Source organism: Rattus norvegicus, chromosome 7 (genome assembly GCF_021556685.1).
Source record: "Rattus norvegicus strain SHRSP/BbbUtx chromosome 7, alternate assembly SHRSP_T2T, whole genome shotgun sequence".
Classification (NCBI taxonomy): Eukaryota; Metazoa; Chordata; class Mammalia; order Rodentia; family Muridae; genus Rattus; species Rattus norvegicus.
In genome coordinates, this window is record NC_141540.1 from 74,304,876 (window position 1) to 74,331,175 (window position 26,300).

The 26,300-nt window shown below is 39.8% G+C and overlaps 1 protein-coding gene across 4 annotated transcripts in view; it reads left to right on the forward strand.

Moving 5' to 3' along the window:
- Positions 1-26,300, forward strand: part of Cpq (carboxypeptidase Q) — a 569,822-nt gene that overhangs the window by 350,463 nt on the left and 193,059 nt on the right. For all 4 annotated transcript variants that reach the window (NM_001440041.1, NM_031640.2, NM_001440038.1 and 1 more), the window contains 1 exon segment: positions 18,059-18,260. In NM_001440041.1, the coding sequence (NP_001426970.1) occupies positions 18,059-18,260 (202 nt within the window).

Below are 26,300 nucleotides of genomic sequence, written 5' to 3' on the forward strand. Positions count from 1 at the left end.
TGCCATGATAAATGTTAAAAATCATCACACTATTTAAAAGTCTCTATTCATATCAGGGAATCCCTCAAGATATCTCCTTAGGACATTCCACGGTGTTTAGCTCTGTAAAAAGAGTTACATGAGACAAGATACCAATCATGTGTGAATGTGTGTTTATATCTTTTCTGTGTGTACAGACCTTAGGTACGCAATATATTAGTCTCTCCTCAAACAGAATCCATCTTTCTTCTTTTACTCTATTTATGTATAGAATACCCAGGATAGAAATATAACAGGACAGACTCGTGTCTGAGCTGTCTTGTAAAATCCTAAAGGCATTTTATTGCATCTGCATTGTCTAACACTATCAGACATAGCATATTTCTGGCCAGTCCAAATTAATGTATGCCTATGACTTAGATCAGAGGAACAACTGGAAAAGGAGGTAATTTCTACAAATCATATTGTCACCTATGTTACTGCCTTAGTAAGTTGCAATGTGAAAAGTGCAAGGACAGATAGGTGGACTGAAAGCTAAGCAGTGAGCTCTGAATCATAAAAGAGAAAAAAAATCTTCACCTGCCAAAACCACACTGATGCTCACTGTTCTTCTGTGGTGGTTGTGATGAAGAGATGTCCCTGGCAGCTGGTTCAGCCTGCCAAAGTCTAATGCTGCAGAAGGAGAAAGGGAAATGAGAATGATAAGCATGATTCAGGAGCAGAACAAAGCCCTGTCACCATAAACAGTAAGCTGAGAGGCTTCCAAAGAATTTGGCAGGAAGTCTTTGGCCACCCACGGGATTTTTTATCTTCTCATCTTTGGGGTAATTACCTTACTGTAGTACAGTGTGAATCCCTCTATTTAAAGATGCTTTTCTGAAGCAACAGCCCAAATGGAGCAAATGAAGAGGAAGAAAGAATAATTACTTATATACAAAGATGCTGCCTTCACGTCTTGAAAATATACTTAATGTCTAATTATCCTGACATTTCTGTTGTACAAAAATGTTGAAAATGCAAATGTAATTTCTTGGCTAATTATTTCATTTTATGGAAGTTGCACTTGTGAAGTAATAAATTCACAGTGTCGTTGTGAGAGCCAGATATTCTGGACATTAATGTTGAAATTTTCAAATAAAATAAACTATATTATCTCATGACTATTCTAATTGGGTGAAAATGTCCTTTAAACTTATACATATATTATGCAAATTTTTCCAGCACTTATTTTATCATTCAAGTAAGATAACAATATTTACCTAAGTAAATTATTAATGACAGGGACCCAAGAGATACCACGAGGTACCCACCAGCATCTCCAATGAACAAATCTGTACCTCTCTCTTGCATATGATTCTCAGATTTGCCTTATAAATAGTCATCTTACTTATATTTAAATGAATTTTATTTTATTGGATTTTTTAAAATTTACATTTCAAATGTTATTCCCTTTCCCACTTTCCCCAGGTATAAGCCCCCTATTCCATCCCCCTTCCCTTCTTCTATAAGGGTGTTCCCCTCCCCATCTACACCCCCTTCTCGACCCCCTGACAGTCCCCTACACTCGGGGGTCCAACCTTGGCAGGACTAAGGGCTTCTTCTTCCATTGCTACCCAACAAGGACATCCTCTGCTACATATGCGGCTGGAACCATGGGTCAGTCCATGTATAGTCTTTGGGTAGTGGTTTAGTCCCTGGGAACTCTAGTTGGTTGGCATGGTTGTTCTTGTGGGGTTGCAAGCCTCATCAGCTCCTTCAGTCCTTTCTGTAATTCCTCCAACGGGGATCCCATTCTCAGTTCAATGCTTTGCTGCTAGCATTTGCCTCTGTATTTGACATGCTCTGTGTGGATGTGCCTTTCAGGAGACATCTATATCCGGCTCCTGTCAGTATGCACTTCTTAACTTCATCAATCTTATCTAGTTTTGGTGGCTGTATATATATATGGGCTGTATACCCATGTATGGCAGGCTCTGAATGGCCATTCCTTCAGTCTCTGCTCCAAACTTTGCCTCCATATCCCCTCCTATGAATATTTTTGTTCCCCCTTTTAAAAAGTAGTGAGGCATCTGCACTTTGGTCATCCTTCTTCTTGAGTTTCATGTGGTCTGTGAATTGAATCTTGGGTAATTTGAGCTTTTGCGCTAATATCCACTTATCAATGAGTGCATACCACGTGTGTTTTTCTGTGATTGGGTTACCTCACTCAGAATGATATTTTCTAGTTCCATCCATTTGCCTGTGAATTTCATGAAGACATTGTTTTGGATAGCTGACTAGTACTCCATTGTGTAGATGTACCACATTTTCTATATTCATTTTTTCTGTTGAAGGGCATGTGGGTTCTTTCCAGCTTCTGGCTGTTATAAATAAGGCTGCTATGACATAGTGGAGCATGTGTCTTTGTTGTATGGTGGAGCATCTTCTGGTTATATACCCAGGAGAGGTGTAACTGGGTCCTTAGGTAGTGGAATGTCCAATTTTATGAGGAACCTCCAGACTGATTTCCAGAGTGGTTGTACCAGTGTGCAATCCCACCAATAACTGAGAAGTGTTCCTCTTTCTCCACATCCTCGCCAGCATCTGTTGTCACCTGTATTTTTGATCTTGGCCATTCTGACTGGTGTGAGGTGGACTCTCAGGGTTGTTTTGGTTTGCATTTCCCTGATGACTAAGGATGTTGAGCATTTTCTTAGGTACTTCTCAGCCATTCAATATTCCTCAGCTGAGAATTCTTTGTTACCTCTGCACCCTATTTTTTAGCAGGCTTATTTGGCTCTCTGGAATCTACCTTCCTGTGTTCTTTGTATATTTTGGGTATTAGCCCTCTATCAGATGTAGGATTGGTAAAGATCTTTTCCCAATCTCTGTTGGCTGCTGTTACATTCTAATGACAGTGTCCTTTGCCTTACAGAAGCTTTGCAGTTTCATGAGGTCCCATTTGTCGATTCTTGATCTTGGAGCAGAAGTCATTGGTGTTTTGTTCAGGACATTTGCCCCAGTGACCATGTGATTGAGACTCTTCTCCACTTTTTCTTCTATTAGTTTGAGTGTGTCTGGTTTGATGTGGAGGTCCTTGATCCACTTGGACTTAAGCTTTGTACAGGGTGATAAGCATGGATCGATCTGCATTCTTCTACATGCTGACATCCAGTTGAACCAGCACCATTTGTTGAAAATGTTATCTTTCTTCCATTGGATGGCTTTAGCTCCTTTGTCAAAGGTCAAGTAACCATAGGTATGTGGGTTCATTTCTGGGTCATCAATTCTATTCCACTGATCTACCTGCCTGTCTCTATATCAATAACATACAGTTTTTATCACTATTGCTCTGCAATACTGCTTGAGGTCAGGAATGGTGATTCCCCCCAGAAATTCTTTTATCCTTGAGGATAGTTTTGGTTATCCTGGGTTTTTTGTTATTCCAAATGAATTTGCAAATTGCTCTTTCTAAGTCTAAGAAGAATTGAGTTGGAATTTTGATGGGGATTGTATTGAATCTGTAGATTGCTATATGTTCCAATTATATACTCAAAGCTTGCTACTATCCTAAAGGACTGGGGTTTGGTTCCTAGCATCCATACCCACTGGCTGACACCCTTTTCTGGCTTCCACAGGCTTTCATACATGTGGTATATACACACGGGACACACATGAATTTAAACCCTAACCCTAACCGTAGGGTTTATAAAAATAAAATAAATCTTTAAAACCCATACTTTTCTTGAAATAGTGAGGGAGCTATGGACAGGTTATCTGGATTTAGGTAGGTAGACCTGGCTTGCTATAATTAGAGACTGTTTGGCCCCTCCTTGCTCTCTCTGCCTCTCTGACTCTTTTCTCTCCCTAACACCTTTTCTCCTCTCTCCCCATCTTCCTCCACCCCTTCAATGTGTTCCTGTCAGCTCCACACCCCTCTCTCTAGCTCTATTCTAGTCTATTCCATGGTATTTTTGGTACCTCAGGGGAAGGGATGCCTCAGTATGGGCCCACCAAGGCACCTCTCTCACCTCACCATACTGCACTATACAGAACATCCTGGTCTTTTATAACACACAACAAGGAGACCTCTCCGAAAGCCTATTTGAGGCCACTAGTCTTTATTCCCATTCAACAATCAGGAGTCTGTACCAAAGAGCTACTGCTTCTGATTGTTCTCCCTCAGGAAGAAAGAACAATCTCCTGTATGCATGAAGACTTTATGAAAAATTTTAATGACATTTTAGGAACTCAGGCTTAAAATTCAATGATCTCTATTGACAGAAATACAAAGAATTTAAGTGAGGATGCAATGAATTCCCCAGTGAGAACCTTTGTACATGAAACCGGCAGTATAAGGACAAACTCACAGCACAGTTTCTTTCTTTACCTGCAACTTGTGGAATACAAGATACTTTCCAGTGTACAAAATGTTAAAATTGAAGGAAAATGTGGATCTTATCATCGAAGCACTATGGGGCATGTTTATTGAGATTTTTACTGGTTGGAGTGAAAGACACAAACTATCAGAAAAGTAATATTTTTTTCTTTCCTTTTTTTTTAAAGAAACCCATTTAAGTAGATTCTCCCCCCCCCCCCCAATTTCCTGAAGATAGTGTAGTTTCAATGCATTATCTTGTCATAATTGTTTCCTTTCCCTCTCAAAAGTACCCAACCTGGGATATGACTTAATATTCTACTTCTGAGTCACTCTTCCTGATAGTAATCATAGGTCTCAATAGAACAAAGTAAACCCATGATATACCTTTTAATATATGCAAAATAATTTCAGAATCTTCAGAGTAATTGCTCCTCGCTAAGCCTAGGAAAGCTCAGGTAGTTGCCAAGCTTTTTCATCAATTATAGAACAGAAGCAAGACCCCAATTCACAGTGTCCAGGGCAGAATAACTCTACTGAAGAAAAATAGCAACAGTTTATCTCCGGGTGTTTCTTCGCTGCCATATAACCCATTGTTGAGTTGTCTCTGAGGGCTTGCGCTTTCATGATTCTCTCCATGTTTGCTGTCCCCCCATATGTGTTTTTCAATACAGCGGAGGGTTGTCACCAATCAGTTTGACACAGCCACCTTTTCAACCTTTTTCTCCAAAGTATCTTTCATAATTGTGCATAGGTCCTCAAATTTTGTCTTTTTCTCCTCCTGTTTCTTCTTTTCCTCTTCATATTCTGGAAGTTCTAGTCCTTTGGTGTTAGTTAACACCAAGGTCTTACCCTCAAATTCCTCCATCTATTACACCTGGAGACAACCCCTGATCACTCCATTATTGAAATCTTAGAGCAAGAGGCAGAGGCTAACAAGAATGACAAGTCTGTGAAGGATCTGGTCATCTTCCTGTAGGAAACTGCACTCCTGTCCTCTGGCTTTAGTCTGGAAGATCCCCAGACTAACAGGATCTACAGGACAATCAAGCTTCGTCTAGGTATTGATGAGGATGATCCTAGTGTGAATGAAACCAGTGCTGCTGTAACTGAAGTAACGCCACCACTGGAAGGAGATGACAACATATCACCCATGGAAGAAGTAGACTAAGCTTCACCTGTATTATGTGTTTGATGCTTACCTTCACTCCTCTAATAATATGTTCTTCGTGTTTTTTGTTTATTTTTTAACATTTAAAACCTCTGTGTGGCATGAAAACTAAGGGGAAGATAAAATTTCTACATGTGATAGTATAGGTTTGACGCAAGAGGTTGACACAGAACGTTTGTTGTAAGATGTAATGCAACCTAGTGTTGATGTTAACTTTGTGGTCTGAAGTGTTTAGCTGTTGAGCTGGATTCCTTAGTAGAACAAATTAAGATGGCTTAAGAGTCATCTTATGTTTTTTCATTCCCTGTAGTTAATTCTGCATGTACTTGTCTTAGAAATAAACACAAGTTAAAACAACTTGACAGAGGAATTCCCGAAGTGGCTTATTTTCCAAAGCCCAGCAAACGAAACCCTAAGTTTCCCTAGGTCTTAAAACTCAGCATGGCTTGTGAATGTAAATAATAGTGCCCAGTCACATTTTGCTTTAAAAGGTAAAGATAGATGAGATAAAAAATAGCAACAGATAATCTTTATTATTAATAAAGCTACCATTCAACTAACAGAGAACTATGTCCACTGTGTGTGCCCTGAACCACTTTTGTAGTGAATATATAAAATGAAAATCACAATGCTATAAGGACAAGAACATTATTAAAAATCAGTTGCTTGTGTTTTTAAGCTGAATTTATAATCATTGTATATGTGTTTAAACTTTATTAAATAAGTAACTATGACTAAAATGTTGCCATTAATTCAATGTGATGAACATATAAGTTTATTTTTGCTGCATGCCTAACGTGTCCTGAAAATATCTGTGGTATCTGTAGCTGACAAAGTGACAAGTTCTCTGTGGTTTGTTACTAACCTCCATAATCTAAAGAAATTCTATGAGCCCATTAATTTGATGGGGGTGGTTATCTCTTGCAGTACTTGGAGGGAAGAAAAGGGGAAAATTATGTAATTATATTAAATAAGTATAAATTCCTGTTGCAGTTTAGGAAAAATAAATATGTAAGCATTTCCTTTTCAAGTTCCCAGACCTGCTCCAGATCTATGAATTTCCAAGCACAGCTTAGTTTAAGAACTTCTGCCTTAATATACCTGTGAGATAACTATAAATAATTTCCCATTTTGCAAATACACCAAGCCCAGAGTAGCTAAGTAACTTGCCTCTTGTGCTTTTTCGATGCTGTGGCCAAGAAACACATCAAGTGTCATAAGAACCTGCAAATCTTCATGCAGGGTAGCACTTGCTGCTGGTTATCAGTCACAAGGGACATGAAAATTGCAGTGTCCACTCTATCCTGAGGCCAACCACCTCTTAGAGTGATTACCCACACACCTAGCCTGGTTATCTGTATTCTTCAAACACCAGGGACACTGGATGAAGGAGGCAGAAATGCAGGAAGGACCAGGCAGGGTAGGAGCTTGACTGATTCTTTGGTTTCCCTTACCTTGGGTTTTCTTCCTCTAGACTCCCAAGTGCTCCTCAGCTGGCTTCTCAGAGCAGCCATTGTTTCTAACACATTTGAAGCTGTTTTCTACCTTAGCTACTTTCTCTTCCTCCCTTCTGATGACTGCTGTTTCTGTTTATTACTGTTCTCAGAGAAGGGAAATTGTTTCTCCTCATCCCCCTTAGCTCGTTGCAAACACCTATTTGGATCTCTCCCTGTAATCACTATAATTCCTTAGTCTCCCTTTATCTAAAATATACCTATTAAGTTATCTTAACTCTTTTTTAAATTCAAATTGCGTCATCTGTTTATTAGTTTTCTTCATTTTACCTGACTACTTTAAAACTCAGGGAGTGTGAAAAGCAATTGTTAAAGCTCTCGGTGGTCCCGGGGCACATTTATTGGTTCCTGTAATTGAGTCTTGCTGATTATGCCGAGTGATATTAACCTCATGTTGTACTAACTGTAACATAACAAACCAGAAGCTTTTAAAAATGTGTTTTTAATATTTTTAAATTCCATTTAAAATTTCACATAGCAGTCATCTCCTATTGCTTATCACCCTGCTCTCCTGTGAGTGGAAGCCGTTTCATTTCAGTAAATCTAACACAAGGCGGGGTTCATCTCAGGTGGTGAACAAAAGACAAGGTCATGCTTGATCCATACTTCACCGAAGAAGGAGAAAGTAATTGCTGTTCACCTCCCAAGTAAGACTACCTTATCATTCCCTGATTAAAAGGACCTTACAAATTTCACTTGTGGTTTGATCATTTATGACCATTTTTTTAAAAGCAACCTCACACCAGACGGCTTACATAAAGTATTTTTACATAATTGCTTTCAAAATAATTATTTTTATTCTAAGAAGAATATTAATTACTTCCCATGGGAAGTGCCCTCTCATGTGCCTTTGGCAGTTTTTTCCACAAAGCAACATCTTCTAAAGCTCTGACAACATCTCAGAAAACCCAGGACATTTTCATCACCCACACAGATCCGTCCTCACGTGGGCCTTTGTAGACAACTTATCTCCCATACGTTTTCTTTCTTTTTATTGTGCCTTTGTTTTATTTTTAAACTTATTTTTGTCTGACACACACACATACACACACACACACATACACACACACAAAAAAAAACAAAAACAAAACAGAAAACGTACAGTCATACTTACCAAGAGGGTAACATGAATGCTTTGATACATGGGTGAGAAGCATAATATTTAGATGTGGTTAAAGTCCTATATCCCCAAACACATCACTTTTTTTAGTATAGGAACCTTTAAATTCCTTTCTTGGGCTCTTCAGGAAGACATAGAGCATGCCTGATAACACAATTGCCTGTGGTAGTAGCTTACTAGGACTCCTTGCTTCTAGCTAACTTGTGAGCACCGACTGGTCACCCTTCCCATCGTGTGCTCTCCCCTCAATCCTCCCAACCTACAGAAATCACATTTTTGCTCTCAACATCTGTGAGTAGAAGCACTGATCTTTAGCATTTATAATATGATAGCAAACTTTATTTTAGGAACTTTATAAAATACACAGCAAAGATTGAGAACTGTGGCAGGAAAGGACAGGTTGCAAGATTGAAAAGTTGTCATTGTCACCTAGATCACCAAGATTCAATATAGGACTTGCTTTTGTGTTCATCATGACTAGGCTTATACATATGAGTATACCCACATGCATGTGCTTAGACACAAAAGTTGCATGCATGTTTTTTCTTACTCTCAACACATACCCTCTCAAGCTTCCTAAGTGCCTGACATTATTTTGTTTTATCCTCCTCTTGGTGTCCAGTCAAGTAAAGACTGATAATAAAGTGGTTAGATAACTCAGAGACCACACAGACAAGTATGAGTACTAAATAGAAAAGAAAGACAAAGCAGGGAGAGGGATATCTGAGGGCGTTTGACCTTTGATAGAGGGCCATGAAGAAGAATTTGTGCAGTGGTGTTGTCAGAGTAAAGACAGAAAAATGTCTGCATGAAATCCAGAAGAAAAGATTGAGGCAACGTGACAGGCTATAGCACTGGTGGAGGATCACCCTTGGCACTCAAGAGAACAGGAAGGAAGCAATGTGCTTGCAGTGGAGTGAAGAAAGGAAAGAAGCAGGAGGGGGTCACTAATAAGAAACAACTGGGTCGAGTCAAGTCTCCTGGACCACTTCTCTGAGTCAGATTGAAACAGTTGGAGACTCCTGAGCAAAGCAGACTCATGATCTATACTAACAACTGCTCTCTACTAACAAGAGCAGATGATGGCTCTGCTGCTGGGCTGAGAATCAACTGAAGGATTTAAGAAGTGAAGCACTTTCACTCAAGACAACTGTATCCCCTGGTCCCTAAAAGCCATCAGATTGACCAGTTTGTCTCTTCCAACAAGCCAGCCAGTTTCTTTGGTTAGGGATAATCTTATTAATAACTTGCTTGTTCTCTTTTTAATATTTTCAATATTTTATAGACAACCTGTGACTTCTTGAATTATACACAGAAAACTAGCAACACTTTCCTCAGACTCTTCCCCAATCAGGATATCCCTTCCACTCTTGCACTGAAGAACCTGAAAATCAAAAACTAATTTAGGTATTTCAAGATTCAGAGTTCACACATGTGCTCAACAGAGAGGGATGACCACACATGAACAAAATCAAACTTGACTCTTCAATTTATTTGCTGCTAAAATTCTAACTTGCCTACCCAGCCAATTTCTAACTAAGCCCATATATCTTTTTTTGACGTAGTAATATGAGATATCTACTCACTTAAAACCTTGTTATTGAGCACATGTGTTCTTGGTGTTGTTACAGCATCCTTGGGATATTATTACAGAAACGATGTGCTTCAAACTTCTTCAGAATTGCTTATTTAATAGAGTGTCTTGTATTTTATCCAGTAGGCTATGTTCATCTGGTCACTTGGCTAGCTGGTCAGTCTGAGCCGGCCTCTCTTGGATATATGAACAATGGAGCTGGCTGTCAACTAGGCTGTTTTTCCCAAGTGATGTCTCTCCCTAATGCAGTTTCTGTACATATCTGTCATAGGACTACTACACAAAATGAAGCTTTCTTGTGCTGGACTTTCTACTTTAACATAAAATGTGTTCAAGTTACAAGCTTCTTGAGGTATTAATGACTATTATTATGTGTCTTCAGGGTATTTAAAAAAAGGTTTGAAAAAGTCAGGGGGCTATCCTGGATAGAGGTCTGGCAAGAACATTCCAGAGAGAAGGGAGGGAGGGAGGGTGAGGGGAGGAGGGAGGGAGGGAGCATAATAAAAGGAAATTTTTTTTATGTTCACTTATATTTTATTTATTTTTATTGATTATTTTATTTATTTACATTTCCAATGTTATTTCCCTTCCCATTTTCCTCTCCACAAGCCTCCTATCCCCTCCTCCCTCCCCCTGCCTCAATAAGGGTGCTTCCCCACCTGCCTACCCACTCTTGCCTCCAAACCGCAGCCTAGTGTTCTCCTATCCTGGGTTATCAAGCCTCCACAGGACCAAGGGGCTCCCCTCTCAGTGATGCAGATAAGGAAATCCTCTACTACCTATCCAGCTGGAGCCATGGGTACCCCCTGTGTACTCTTTGGTTGTTGGCTTAGTCCCTGGGAGCATTGGGGCTCTGGTTGGTTGATATTGTTGTTCTCATGTGGTTGCAAACCCCTTCAGGTCCTACAGCCATTGCCATAACGTCCCCATTGGGGTCCCCACACTCAGTCCAATGTTTGGCTGTGTACATCCGCATCTGTATTGGTCCAACTCTGGCAAAGCCTCTCAGGGGACAGCTATACTGGGATCCTGACAGTAAGCACTTCTTGGAATCAGCAATAGTGTCTGGGTTTGGTCAGCAGAGATGGGATGGATCCTTAGGTGGGGCAGTCTCTGGATGGCTTTTCCTTCAGTTTCTGCTCCACTCTTTGTCCCTGCATTTCCTTTTGACAGCAGGAATTCTGGATTAATTTTTTTGAGGTGGGTGGGTGGTCCCTTCCCTCAACTGGGGGCCATGCCTATCCACTGGATATGGTCTCTACAAGTTCTATGTCCTATCTGATGGGTATTTCAGCTAAAGTTCTCCTTGTTGGGCCCTAGGAACCTCTTGGGTCCCTGGCATCTGGGACTTTCTAGTGGCTATCCCCAGTTTCTTCTCCCCCACTACTACACACCTACTTTCAAATTCCTGACCTTCTGTACTTCTCACCCATCTCCTCCCATATCTGAACTGGTCTTCGTTTTCCCCTCCCCCTCCTCTCTAACCTCTCATCTCCTTCTACTTCCCAGAGATTATTCTCTTTCCCCTACTGAGTAGTACTGTAACATCCACTTTGGTGTGATCTTCTGTTTTCTTGAGTTTCATATGATCTGTGAGTTGTATTCTGAGCTTCTTTTTGGCTAATATCCACTTATCATTGTGTACATACAATGTGTATTTTTTTTTTGTGACTGGGTTACCTCACTCAGGATGATATTTGCAAGTTCTATTTGCCTGTGAATTTCATGAAATCATTGTTTTTAATAGCTGAGTAGTACTCCATTGTGTAAATGTTTCCAGTCCTTTGTTGAGGGACATCTGAGTTGTTCCCAGCTTCTGGTATTATAAATAAGGTTACTATGAACACAGTGGAGCTTGTGTCACTGTTATATGTTGGAGCATCTTTGGGGTATATGCCCAGAAGTGGTATAGCTGGGTCCTCAGGTAAAATTATTTCCAATTTTCTGAGGAACTGCCAGACTGATTTCTGGAGTGGTTGCACCAGCATTAGCAATGAAGGAGTGTTCCCCTTTCTCCACATCCTTGCCAGCATCTGCTTTCACCTGAGTTTTTTATCTTAGCCATTCTGACTACAGGTAGAATCTCAGGGTTGTTTTAATTTGCATTTCCCTGCTGATTAAAGATGTTGGATTGTTCAAGGAAAAAAAGGAAGGCTGAGTAAGAAAGTAAAGAATAATATTAAGAACAATATTGGAAGCCTTATGTCACAAGTAGTCAGAAAGTCTAGGAGATGACATTGTCTAAAAGACAATGTCTAACATTTTGGCAGAGCCTTGCAGAAAGCTAGAGGGAGAGTGAGAAAATCTGAACTCAGAGAAAGTGTACTAGTGCAATTTATAAGAAAACGAAGGTGGTTGGATGGGAGAGGGGTGGGTGGCAGTGGTAGTGAGTGTGGGCATAAACAATGGAACTCTGAGGTGAAAGCCACATGGAGCATTGGAGGGGAAGAGTGACGTCCCCTGACACAGATTCATCACAGGATTACTGTGTGCAGGAGAGGCTGCAGAATGGTGTGCGTTGTTGCACATAACTTTTGCTACCCCACCTAAACTCTGGGAACAGACCACGCTTCCAGCCCGAAGAATATTGGATCCTCAGATGAAAAACACAGATGCACAGTTGTTCAATTTCAATTTGCCTTATTGGTTCAACTGCTGTGCACTCCAGTCTACCTCAACTAGCATGTGTGTCCCAGGACTCCCAGCTCAGCACCCTAAATCTGCACTCAGTTTCAGTTGCTCAGCCATCTTCATTCCCAGCTCAACATCCCCAACCTCCCGCTTTTAGAAGCAGCCTGTGGTCACTCCACCCAAGATCTCACATGGCTGGTTGGCTTTTCTACCTCCAAAGCATGGCAAAAACTCTCTCTCCCACTCCCTGAATCTGCTCACTTCCCTGCAGGGATCTGGAAGTCCCACCTGTTCCTTCTGCCCAGCAATTGGGTCAACTCATCTTTACTGATAGATTAAGACCCAATTGAAGAACAGGACCTTAGCATCAGCACCATCCCTACCGAAGGTCAAGGTGGAAATGATCTGGACACTACTCAGTACTACTACAGGACAGTGATGCTAGCCAGGGTAGCTGGAGTCCAGGTGGATATTTAAAGTAGATTGACAGGATTGATGATAAATTCCATTTGGAAGGTAGTGTCAGGAATGACTATCAACATTTCCAGACTTAATGACCTCAGTGCTTTTGCTGTTCACTAAGTCATTCCTCCTTAGAGATAAGGAGGCCAAAGCAGGAAGAAGCAATATAATGACAGATGGGAGGAGAGAAGGCTTATGATGGGGCTATGAGCCAAGGAATGTAGACAGCATCTGGGGGCTAGAAAATGAAAAAGAAATTTCTCAGAGCCTCCAGAAGGAACTCATCAGCAGTAGCAGCTTCTTGACTTCAGCTTTTCAAGATTCACTTCATAACAAAAAGAACATAATTTTTGTTTTTATTACAGGTTGTTAGACTATAGTGATTTGCTATAGCAGCATAGGAAACTGATACATGAACAGCTATATTAATATGAATGTGAAATCCAGGAGAGAAATTCAGCACAAAGTAGAATCACTTTATTCACTTTATATATATATATATATATATATATATATATATATATATATATATATGTTGCAATCCCCAGCAGAGTAAGCATGAACTGAGGGGACATGAGGTGCTTCTATATTGCTTCTAACCACCCAATACCCAAGGGCAGAGTGCCATTGGTAGAAGAGTAAAAACTGAGAAAGAGCATCCAGTACGACACAATGAGAGCTGACGTTTTCAGATCCCAGAAGCTGAGGGAAAAGACTATTTCCAGGCAGAGGCCAAGTGCCAAGGGTGGTTCCATTGGCATTTGCAACTTTATGATGACTTGCGATCTCAGTTCTGGAATGTTTTGTAACCACCTATAAAATGCTGAGGACAGTTGATATTTGTGGGCAGCCTGCCTGTAGAGCATATTTGCCTTATGCTTTTGATCTTTATATACTTTGCTCCTCTCTTACAAACTGACACATCTCAGTAGCAGTATCTGGATACAGAAATCAATGCCCCTTCATTCATTTCTTCCGTTGTTGTGTATTTCAAGGCTCCTCTTATCTAGGACCTAGGATACACTGTAAAAACAAAACAAAACAAAACAAAATGAAACGTAATTCTCAACTTACCAGCACTTCCAGAATAGTGACTTTTTCTTGGGACTAATATCACCTTGTCTATTAAAGTTTGACCCAGGCATATTTCCCATAATTTTCTTCTGACCTTGACACATGGTCTTAGAATTCATCACATGTGAGGTAACCAGTCAGGGTCTTTTGGTGAGCCCTGGCCTCCTGCAGTGCTATCTGGGTCTTTGTAAATGACACCCTTCACAGGTCACCAGATTTACTGTTAAAATTAAGATATCTCTGCAAGAGAAATGGGGCACTGAGATAGGCAAGAAAACTAGCTCTGCCCAGGGCTAATACAGGTGCTTAGCCACCCATTCCTCAGCGTCTTCTTATAAGTTATCACATAAACACACTTTCTACTTGAATAAACATCTCAAGTAAAATAAGACGTAATACTTTGTCTTTCACTTTGATTGATGACCAATAGATAGGAAAGAATGTTATAAAAATTAAAGGTTTCTGCACCTTTTAGCAGTGTCCCTAAAGACATTATTTTACCCAGTATCTATCATTAGAAAAAGCCTTAAAATAAATCCCCATAAAAATGAATCCTAGAAAAAAAATCACTGCTGAGTTTTTCTTTTCCCACTTCTGAGGATTAAGCCTAGGGCCTTGGTCAGTGGTTCAAGACACAGAGCTTGATACTCTGCCCTCTTTGAACTTTTAGAAATGTATTTTCATTTTTCTTGATGGCTGCATACACACATGCTGCATACACTCACAGGACCCAGATGAGAGCACCAGATTCCTGGAGCTAGAGGCACAGGTGGTTGTATGTCCTTGGGTTCTGGGATTCAAATTCTGATCCTCTGGAGGAGCATCCAATGCTCTTAACCTCTAAGCCATCTCTCCATGCCCTGCCCTTAGGTCTTACTGAAGCAAGGACTCACTCAGTTGCCCAAGCTGACCTTTAACTTGGAACCCTCCTCTTTGAGCCCCCTAAGTGGCTCCTAAGATTACAAACATGAGCAAGAGGCTCCAGCAGCAGCTATTTCAAGGAGCTAGAAGTTGGCTTTCTTTTGCAAAAAATAGAGAAAGCTCGCTCTAGTTTCCCATTTACACCAGCAGCCACAGCTAGAGCTGCAGTGTCCTCTTGTTGCCAGTGGGTTCCTGTGGCTTCCTCAGTTTCACCTTTGCCCTGCAGTATTTATTGAGCTTCATACACATGCTGCTATTTCACTGGGGAGCAGCATAGACACAGCTTTGCCCCTTGCCTCTAGGCTCTTGAGCGTTTCCTGGCTCTTAATGTGGCCTTAGAAACTTTACTTGTAGGAGACCTTGAACTCTTACAGGAGCAAAAAGATAATACACAAATGTAATAAAGTACAACAGGTCAGCATATTAGATTGGGCTGTGGTGTGCTTGTCTCCAAAGTCTCAGAGATCACTGAGGGAGCTGAGAGCCCTGATGCTCCTGTCAGGCTTCCATTCAGAAAGCAATTGTTGTGCTATATTTCACATAATTTACTAATAGTAGTAAGCTACTTGTACAAATAAAATACATGGGGGTGTTGTCACAACAACGAAGTGCTCAAGTGCTGTCTATTTTCCAAGAAAAAGGAAAGTCATGAGCTGGGTTGAAGTGGCTTTGCACTGTGAGTATAAATTAGTCTACTTTTTTGCAGGACAAGAAAATTATGACTATTTTGATGGCTATTCTTTGTTGTTACCTTGACCACATCTGGAATTAACTAAAACCTAAATGATCTGAAACAGCTGTAAGGTATTTTTCTTAATTAAATCATTTGATGTTGGAAGACCCATTTCTAATCCAGATCTTTGAGGTGGAAGATGATAAACCTTCAATTCAAATCTTTTGAAGTGGGAAGATCCACCTTTAATCTGAACCACACCTTCTGATGGCAGCCTATAATAAAAACGATATGGAAAAAGGAAGTTCTTTTTGTCTGTTTTCTCTTACCCTATCTTCACTGGCATTGGAGCCTACTTCTTTAGGACTCCAGTGTATATATACCGTGAAGACCAGCTGGGACATCCAGCCTCATGGACTGAACAACTGTGTTCTTGGATCTTCCATTTATTGTTGAGTTAGCTAGACCATGGCTAATAAATTCCCATTATATATAATAATAATATATAGCCATTTACATACATATATATATGCAATTTTTCTCTTTTTAGCACCCAGCGTTTTTCAAGGATGGCACCAGGGTAAAGTATTCTGTTTGCTGATTATGATGGTAGGCAGTGGGTCTGCAACACTTCCTTAAAGCCAGGCTTTACATCTCATCCCATGGCCTGCTGAGATAAGCTAGTGCCCTTTTTATACAAGTGCATACAAGGCTGAGTCAAGTTACCAAACTTGCTCAAAGTTACCTTTCAGGGAGAAAAGTATGTGGTGTGGATATAGTTCAGTCCTGTCTTTCAAGGCTTTGTGTCCCATCTCCAGAGGGCCACTTCCAATTTTCCAGTCACAAGTCTTTACTTTTAAGTCAGAAATACAAAGAATGCAGTTTTAAAAATGAATAGATTTTCATTTTTACATGAGCATAATACAAAGTCTACTCAGATAAAATTTATTATCTCTGCTAATAAAGTAATTTAATTAAGCACAGAGAGGAGTGAAAATACAAATAAAAACATCTTGCTACACAATTCCTTCCAATTAGGAATCAAAGCCTAAAACAATAAAACTTCCTTTCAAGACAAATAAAACAGGATGTGTACAGCAAATCAGAATCCTGGCATAATAAGGAAATGCTTGATTTCCATTCATATATGGTTCCATTAGCAATTGCTAACTTGATAGCAGTATGCTATTGTTCTCTACTTTTACGTAAACATTGCCATATGTTTCCTCTAAAAGAGCAAGAAAACAAACCATCCACCATACATCACACCACCTTTTCTCCTATTATGAAGCCATCTTAGTTTTGGCGTCCAGAAAAGGTGTTTGGACACCACTCTGCACAAGCGAACTGGAATGAACTGCTGCCACTCAGGAATGTATTATCACACATGCAGGTTCTTTGTTATGAGCAATTTCCTTTACTTAAATAATTAACTTACCTTTTGTTTTTCTCCAAGACTACTTTGTGCTGCCCATATATCCTTGATTATGTAGCCTTCGGCTGGAACATGTCAATTTACCAGGGGTTTTCCTATAACAGAAAACTGATTCTTTTTCTTCCAACAGCTAGTAATTGCCAGACACTTCAAGGCTAGGGTAGAATTGTGTGCCCAACAGCCTCATATATGCTGGGATTTGGTCTGACTTGAGCTTCTACAGGTCTTATACATGCTGTCACAACTGTTGTGAGTTCACATGTGCCCCGCTGTGTCCAGAAGACACTGTTTCCTTGTAGTCACCCACCATCTCTGGCTCTTATAGTTTTTCTGCCCCAGGCAATTACCCTTGAGTTTTGAAAGGATGAGGTGGTTCATATTTGATCTAGGACTGAGAATTCTGCAATCTTTTCTTTTCCGCCCCGGCCTGTTGTTGCTCTGTAACACTCACCATGGAATTTGCAGAGGCTTCTCTGATGAGGAGTGAAAGGTGCATTAGTCTATGGGCATAACAATAAGTTATTTGAAATCAGTCTAATACCATGTACTAATTTACAAAATAATAGAACCAGATTCTCCCCTAGGAGCTACAAGTTGTCTTGGCCTGATAATGGCACTAAGCATGGGCTCCATCTCCTGGAGCAGTACTGAAACCAGAAAGTGGTTGGTTATGCTCATGGCATTGAGTCGCTATTATACCAGTGGGCCTTGTCTTGCTAGAGCAGCAAGACATTTGGATGCTCTATCTAGCTCACAGAGTACGTAGCTGGGTAAGAGTGATGATTACTTTTCTCTTCATGCAGAGTACACAGCACATTCTAGTACAGAAATGCCTTAAGCAAAGTGGTTAAAAAACTATCATTGCTAGTAAGAATAATTGAGCGATTTATTATATTCCATTCACTCCATTATATTTTTTTTGTAACTTTCCAAGTCAACTCTTAGGTTTGGCAAACCTCAGGATAGGAAATTATACATCTTAAAACCACCAGGAAATACACAGAGTAGATATTGATCAGGGCAGAGTGATATAATTTTGACAACAATCTGTAAGAAGGTGATTTATTTGGTAGCACAGAAGCAGCAGATGGAAATCAAACATTTATCTCTTTTTAAATTTTCTTTAGGCAAATATTTCCAAGTACAGTTTGGTGATGGAGGCTGACTCAGGAACCTTCTTACCCACTGGGCTGCAGTTCACCGGCAGTGACAAGGCCAGGGCTATCATGAAGGAAGTCATGAGTCTCCTGCAACCCCTCAATATCACCAAGGTCTTTAATGATGCAGAAGGAACTGACATTAACTTCTGGATCCAAGCTGGAGTGCCTGGTAAGACCAAAAATGAAGGAAGTGTTCCTGTATGCTGTCACCAATTTAAAATAACATTTCTATTTAGGTGTCCCAGTGGTTACTGTCGCTGACCACTGGCATGGAAGTCCTATCCTTTTATCAGTAAGGTATACTCTGATTACTTTGACAGTTGGGAAAATGGTGCTCATGTCGCACACGCTTGTCCTCAGCTCTTCACTCTCTGAGGTCTGCAGTGAATGAGTCTAGAATTCAGCCTACACATCTACTCTTTGATTTTTATTTTTTTAAAGAAAATGTTTTGTAATTTTACCACCAAATTTTGAGAAATGATATAGAAAGCAGTCACTGCTGCCAATACCCTTGGGAATCTTCACTTACTCTACTATTGCCATACCCATGTTGTATCTAAACTTCATAGTAAGAGATTTTCTCCTTGAGGAAGGAATTCTTCCTTATAATTTTTTTTCCTTGATGCTTCTGTTAAAAGGTTTGATGCAGGATGAACAAGACAGCTTAGTGGAAAAAGTCATCTGCCATTACACTTAACACATGAGATTAATCCTCAGGACCCACATAGAAGGAGAGAACTAAATCTCATAAGTTGTCTTCTGACCTCAACATGAACACTGCGGCACATGCAAGACCACACACACACACACACCACACACACACACACAAACACACACACACACACATCATACATACACACACATACCCCACAAATATACCACACACATATACATATACTACATACACACTATATACACACACACATGCCCCACACTTATACATGCCCCCGACACACACACACATACCACACATACCACACACACACATACCACATACCACACACACACACACCACACATACCACACACACGCACATATACACATACACACACACATTTCACATACACATACACTACACATGCACACCCATATGCACACACACACAATTGCACATCCCCCATACACAAATACACATATATCACACGCATACACCTACCACACATACACATATACACACCCCATACACATACACACACATACACACACACACACACATACACACACACACATACACACATACACACACACACACACACACACACACATACACACACACACACACCTTGCCCTGATTGGTGATATGTAATATCAATCTCCTGAAGAGATCTCTAAGCCCTTGGGGACAGGGATGAAATTTCAAAATGCAAATATACCTAAGAGTTTATAGGAACAGAACTCAAGCTCCAATTTGTGCTGCTTCTCAAATTTACCCAAATGGGAAGTCTAGCCTTTGAGCTACTTAACTGTTTCCGAAACTCTCATGTGTCATAGAACTAAAAACAGGCTCTGTACATCCACCTCTGCCACGTTGTCTCCAAATCTCACCAACAGCTGCACAGATTTAAATTGTAAAGAAAGCCCATTCTTGAGATATTGTAGATTTCAAAGGCAGAGTTTACATTTAGAGATTTACCCAAATACTGACAGCGAAAAATTAAAAGATCTTTCCTTTATTGTAATGGAAGTCTTGAAATCTCTCCATTTGTACTGTGGCTATTCAAACAAAAACACGAAATTCTCTAAAATCCATATTTCCGTTTAGAATGGTACATAATGCCCGGGCATATCCAAAACATTACAATGTGACCTGAATACCAGAGTGACTCAACTGGAGACTGACCAGGAGTGGCCAAAGCAGAGGAGGAACTAAAATCCACAGCAGAACTGGGACAAAAAAAATTGACACCAACCCCTGTCCCCACTACCTTGTGTTACTCTGTTAGATCATGAGAGCCACTTTCTTCACATGTCTATGTTCCATAGACATTGATCTATATGAAATGAACAGGTAGATTAATTAACCTCATATGGTGCCATGAGGTACCGTTCCTCTGGGCCTCAGCAAAGCCAGGCTCGATTTCACATAAGAGAGTAGAGTGAGACGTGAGTCTGCTTGGGTTGCTGAATTAGTAAGCTACACTTTATTGAGCTTCCACCATTTATGAGACTCCCACTCAAGCTTTTTAAAAAAAATACTGCCTTTAATCTGAGACCATCATTTGGAAGCTGGAACAATTACCCTTATTTTAAAGATGGGGAAATAGACTCAGAGAGATTAAATGACTTGCAGAATTCAAAGTCACCCGAGATCAGACCATTTTTGTGTCAAGGTTGATGGCCTTTCCCTCCACACCATGTCAGCAACACAGAGGAGTCTAGAATGCTGGTGGTCTGCCCAGACTCAGGCAGTGTCTGAAATGTTTATCTTATTCAGCTCTTATTTACGCAAAGGTTTCCATCCCATTGCTCCTTGGAAGAATTTACCACTGGGAGAAAGGAGTTTATTATTGTAAATAACTGCTTATTTCTCTTCACATACCTTGTTCTCCTCCTCTTTCCTCTAAGTCAGCAGCTTCTCTATAGATTTCGTGTTTCATTTTAAATGACTATAAACATTTCCTTATATTCTTTCCTTTACATTATTATGAGATGGACACACAGTGTTGATGCTTGTCCCCTGCTACCCCAAAGCTTTCTTTAAAACAAAAAAACAAATAATGTTGCTTGTGCATATATGTGTACGTGTTCGTGTGTGTGTGTGTGTGTGTGTGTGTGTGTGTGTGTGTGTGTGTGTGCATTTACCCAGGCACTCATCTGAAGATCAGAGGAGAACTTGCTGGGAATTCTCTCCTTCAATTACCTAAGTACCTGAGTACTGGACTCAGGTCATCAGACTTGGCAGTAGGTACCTTAATCCACTGAGTCACCTTCCCAGCCCTAAGCTATCTTTTGTTGTTTCCAATTTTGATTATTCCTGAAAGAACCAGTGGGACTGCTCATGCCATAACACTTGAAATATTGAAAAGTTACAAAAGTTCAGAAAAAGGCAATCATCAGAACTGATCTGAAGGAAAATAGAAGTATATGTTATGCCTATTTTATGTGTGGTCACCTGCCCTACGGATAGGATTTAAAAACCTATTTAAGTGATGCTTTGCATTACTTTGCATCTAGCTCTGCTGGATGAAACACTTATTGGTCTTTTATTATATTCTAAATCTGTTAAATAGCCATAATCTGAAGTGACTACTTAATGACTGAGTCTCAGTTTTTCTTAACTGTTTCACATATGCTTAAAAGAAAAAATGGTTACCAAGAGCACAGATTGAATTAAAAATCCTGCATGATTTTCACTAATTATTGAAGAATAGTAAGTTGGCTGAAAAAAAAAAGTCCTTGGCCGAATAGGTTAAAATCTTTAATGGAAAACAATCCAATTAACAATGAACTACTAACAAAAATAGAGGCTTTCAGTGAAAAGAGATTTAATATAAAGTGTCTTAGGTACACTTTTCCACTCAAGCTCTCCCCTAAGGATTTCAACCCCCAGCCACGCCCCTGCCTCCTCTAACATGGCTATTCTTCCCTCCCTTTCAGCATAGTGTATGTTCGCTTGTGTTCATGAGTCTGTCACAGACCACAGAAGTCTGTGCTGCTCTGATTTTCCACAGCACTTTGGTCTTCACCCACGGCCTTGTCCTTTAAAAGCTCATACAGCCTTGGTCTAGGTTATTAGGAATTTGGGTGCACCCTACTCCAATAGTCTCTGATACTTTCTTCAACTTTAAGGTCAGTTCTTTCTATTATTTAACATCTTTTAGTCTAATTTGGGGAACATGTCTGAATTTTTGTCATTCTGACCCAAGAGAGGAAACTAAAACATTGAAAATAATTATTTTCTTGGCCAATGTTTGTTCTTTAGAGTCTGAAGAAAATAAAAGCTATTAAGAGTAAACAGTCCTGGGGTTGGGGATTTAGCTCAGTGGTAGAGCGCTTGCCTAGGAAGCGCAAGGCCCTAGGTTCGGTCCCCAGCTCCGAAAAAAAGAACCAAAAAAAAAAAAGAGTAAACAGTCCTCAAAGTTTAAAATATCCAAAGAAAAATGTATGTACTAGGCTAAAACAAGTGGGCTCACTTCCCTTACAGGGAAGGAAGGTGAGAGAACTCTCTAAACTTGCTTTCTAGTACACCAGTGAAGATGTCTATAAACACACCTTCTAGAACACCAACGGTTTTCCTATATAAAATAGTAAGCAGCTATACCTGACTCTGTCAATAACAGCATAAGAGTGGCAGTACAGTAACCTCGGGTCTAAACTGGTCCCTGTTAGAACCAGATAGACTTTCAATTCTTTCAGTGTGGGTTTTGGGTGATGTAATAAGAATCATTTTTTGTTCTGATTGTCTCAGTACTGGTTCTCAGTTGCATACATCCTTTTAAAATGCCTTTAAAGACAAGAACACACAGAGAGACACACAAAGACACACACACACACACATACACACACATACACACACACACACACACACACACACATGATGAAAAAATTAGATGCCCTTTTGGTGTGGCCTAGGGAATGAGGCTCCTCTTATTTCATATCTCCAAGTTAGTTTCTTCTTTAGCTGTAGGATCTAAGATGCATCCTTGTTCTAATGTATTTCCTTATTGTATAGTGTTCCAGAAGAATTGCAGACCTTGAATGTGTGTTCTGCTTCATGGCTTCTAAATATATAGTGAAAGATGTGGGTTTTTTTCTAAACTTTGCTCGTTTCTCAGTATCCTTATGAGTCACCTGCTGTGTGGCACCAGGGAGTCAGAGACGAATACAGACAAGATCTATTCCTTGAATACCACTTGTCTAATTAGTGAGGATTGGTTAGCACATCTGTAAAGTATAAATGGTGCCCTATCAGTCTCAAGCATGCACATAGGTTTTTCCTCCTGTCCCCTAGTTTTCAGACTGACATCACAATCCCCAACCACCACACAATCCAGACCATGCCAACACATATATGTATGTATGTATATACATGTATATATATGTATATATGTATATGTGCCATATGTGTGTATGTGTGTGACATCAGTAGGTTTATTAACATAAGTTTTGTTGGTGGCTCCCTTTTGCCTCCTTACACTGGGTGAGTCAGAACTCATGAATTACTATTCCTTGACTTCTATCTTCTAAATGTATCTGTTTAGCACCCATGTCAATACGTCAAGTTGCTCATCAAGCTCAGAACCAATGAGCTTTTATATTCTCCTCCTTAAAGCAGATTTGCTTGAACTTTAGTAGAAGCCTCCTGGTCCCCAAGCTTCCCAGGCTGATTGAAGATTAGGTGAAGAGGGGCTGTCTACAGTATAGAAGTGGTTTAGTTTGTCACATCTTGACTTATGGAATATCTTTTAGTGTTGCCTAGAATAGTTCTTTAAAGCTAAAATGCAAACTTTCACATGGGAAGTTAATGTATTTTGTGTTTTGTCCAATTGACTAGACTGGGAGTCTTCTTTATATACCCACAAGGCCCAATATTACTTGGAACATAAAAGTTTAATGATTAGATGTAATGATCTGGAAATTAACAAGACATACAAAAAAGTGAAGTAACAGGCAGATGTTTTGTGCAATGTTCCCATAAGTAGCACATATGAATTGCCTGCCAGAGTCCTAGGATATAGCCTAGGAAAATTCTACAAGATGGGACTGGAGATTAATGATGAAATTATGTTACATGGCCCAGGACTGACCTGTGCCACAGCTCTCTGTGCCCAGATCCCTGTGGAGAGAGAGCTTGTCTCCCAGGAGTGTGGCCACACCTAAGAACACAGGTAAGACCACTACTTCTACTCAGAGGGACCAGCCCAGAGCCCTCAGGACACAGGAACTGAGAAGCAGTCTGGGACAGGATCCTTTTGGTTTTCATCTGTGCCTAGAGCTGACCCTGTGCCATAGCTCTCAGTATCAAAATCCTGTCCCAAGAGAACTGTTCTCCAAGGAGTGCTGACATACAGAATTATAGGAGGGTCAAGTCACTGTCAGAGACAGCAAGACCAGTTAATACCAGAGATAACCAGATGGCAAGAGGTAAATGCAAGAACCTAAGCAACAGAAACCAAGGCTACTTAGCATCTTCAGAACCCACCACAGCAAGTCCTGGATACTCCAACACACTGGAAAAGCAAGATTCTGATTTAAAATCACATCTCATTATGACTTTAGAGGACCTTAAAAAGGACGTAACTCCCTTAAAGAAATGCAGGACCACACGGGTACACAGGTAGAAGCCTTTAAAGAGGAAACACAAAAATCCCTTAAAGATTTACAGGTAAACACCACCAAAAAAGTGAAGGAATTGAACAAAACCATCCAGGATATAATAATGGAAATAGAAACAATAAAGAAATAACAGAGGGATACAACTCTGGAGCTAGAAAACCTAGGAAAGAGAGCAGGAATCATAGACACAAGCACCACTAACAAAATACAAGAGATAAAAGAGAATCTCAGGGGTAGAAGATACCATAGAAAACATTGACACAACATTCAAAGAAAATGCAAAGTGTAAAAAGCTCCTAACCCAAAACACCCAGGAAATCCTGGGCACAATGAGAAGACCAAACCTAAAGGTAATAGATATAGACAAGAACAAATATTCCCAACTTAAAGGGCCAGTAAATATCTTCAACAAAATTATAGAAGAAAACTTCCCTAAAGAAAGAGATACCAATAAGCATACAAGAAGCCTACAGAACACCAAGTAGATTGAACCAGAAAAGAAATTCCTCCCATCACATAATAGTCAAAACACTAAGAGCACTAAGCAAAGAAAGAATATTAAAAGCAGTAAGGGGAAAATGTCAAGTAACATTTAAGGGCAAACCTATCAGAATTACACCAGACTTCTCAACAGAGACTATGGAAACTAAAAGATCCTGGGAAAATGTCATACAAACTCTAAGAGAACACAAATGCCAGCCCAGAATACTATATCCAGCAAAACTGTCCATTACCTTAGATAGAGAAACCAAGATATTCCATGACAAATCCAGTATCTTTCCACAAATCCAGCCCTACAAAAGTTAATAGATGGAAAGCTCCAACACATGGAGCAAAGCTACATACTAGGAAAAGCAAGAAAATAATCTTCTTTAAATGATCCCCAAAAAGATATCCACAAAAAAATAATTCCACCTCTAACAACAAAAATAACAGGAAACAACAGTCATTTGTCCTAATATCTCTTAATATCAATGGACTCAATTCCCCAATAAAAAGACATAGACTAACATGGATACATAAATAGGACCCAGCATTTTGGTACAGACAGGAAACATATCTCAGTGACAAAGACAGACACTTCCTCAGAGAAAAGCCTGGGGGAAAAGTTCCCAAACAAATGGTCCCAAGAAACATCAGGGAATATCCATTCTAATATCAAATAAAATTGACTTTCAACCAAAAGTTATCAAAAAAGATAAGGAAGGAGACTTCATACTCATCAAATGAAAAATCCACCAAGATGAACTCTCAATTCTGAATATCTATGCTCCAAATGCAAGGGTACCTGCATTCATAAAAGAAGTTTTACTAAAGTTCAAAGGACACATTGCACCTCACACAATAATAGTGGGTGACTTCAACACCTCATTCTTATCAATGGACAGATCATGGAAACAAAAACTAAGCAGAGATACTGTGAAACTAACAGAAGTAATGAACCAAATGGATTTAACAGATATCTATAGAACATTTCATCTTAAACAAAAGAATATACCTTCTTCTCAGTACCTCATGATGCCTTCTCCAAATTTGACAATATAATTGGTCACAAAACAGGCCTCAACAGATACAAGAAGATTGAAATAATCCCATGTATCCTATCAGATCACTGGGGACTAAGGCTGGTCTTCAATAACAACAAAAATGACAGAAAGTCAACATACACATGATTACGCGGTCAAGGGAGAAATAAAGAAGGAAATTAAAATCTTTTTAGAAATTAATGAAAATTAAAACACAACATACCCAAACTTATGGGACACAATGAAAACAGTGTTAGGAGGAAAACTCATAGCTATGAGGGCCTCTGAAAAGAAACTGGAAAAAGTATACATTAGCAGCTTAACAGCACACCTGAAAGTTCTAGAGTGAAATGAAGCAAATACATCCAAGAGGAGTAGACGGCAGGATATAATCAAACTCAGGGCTG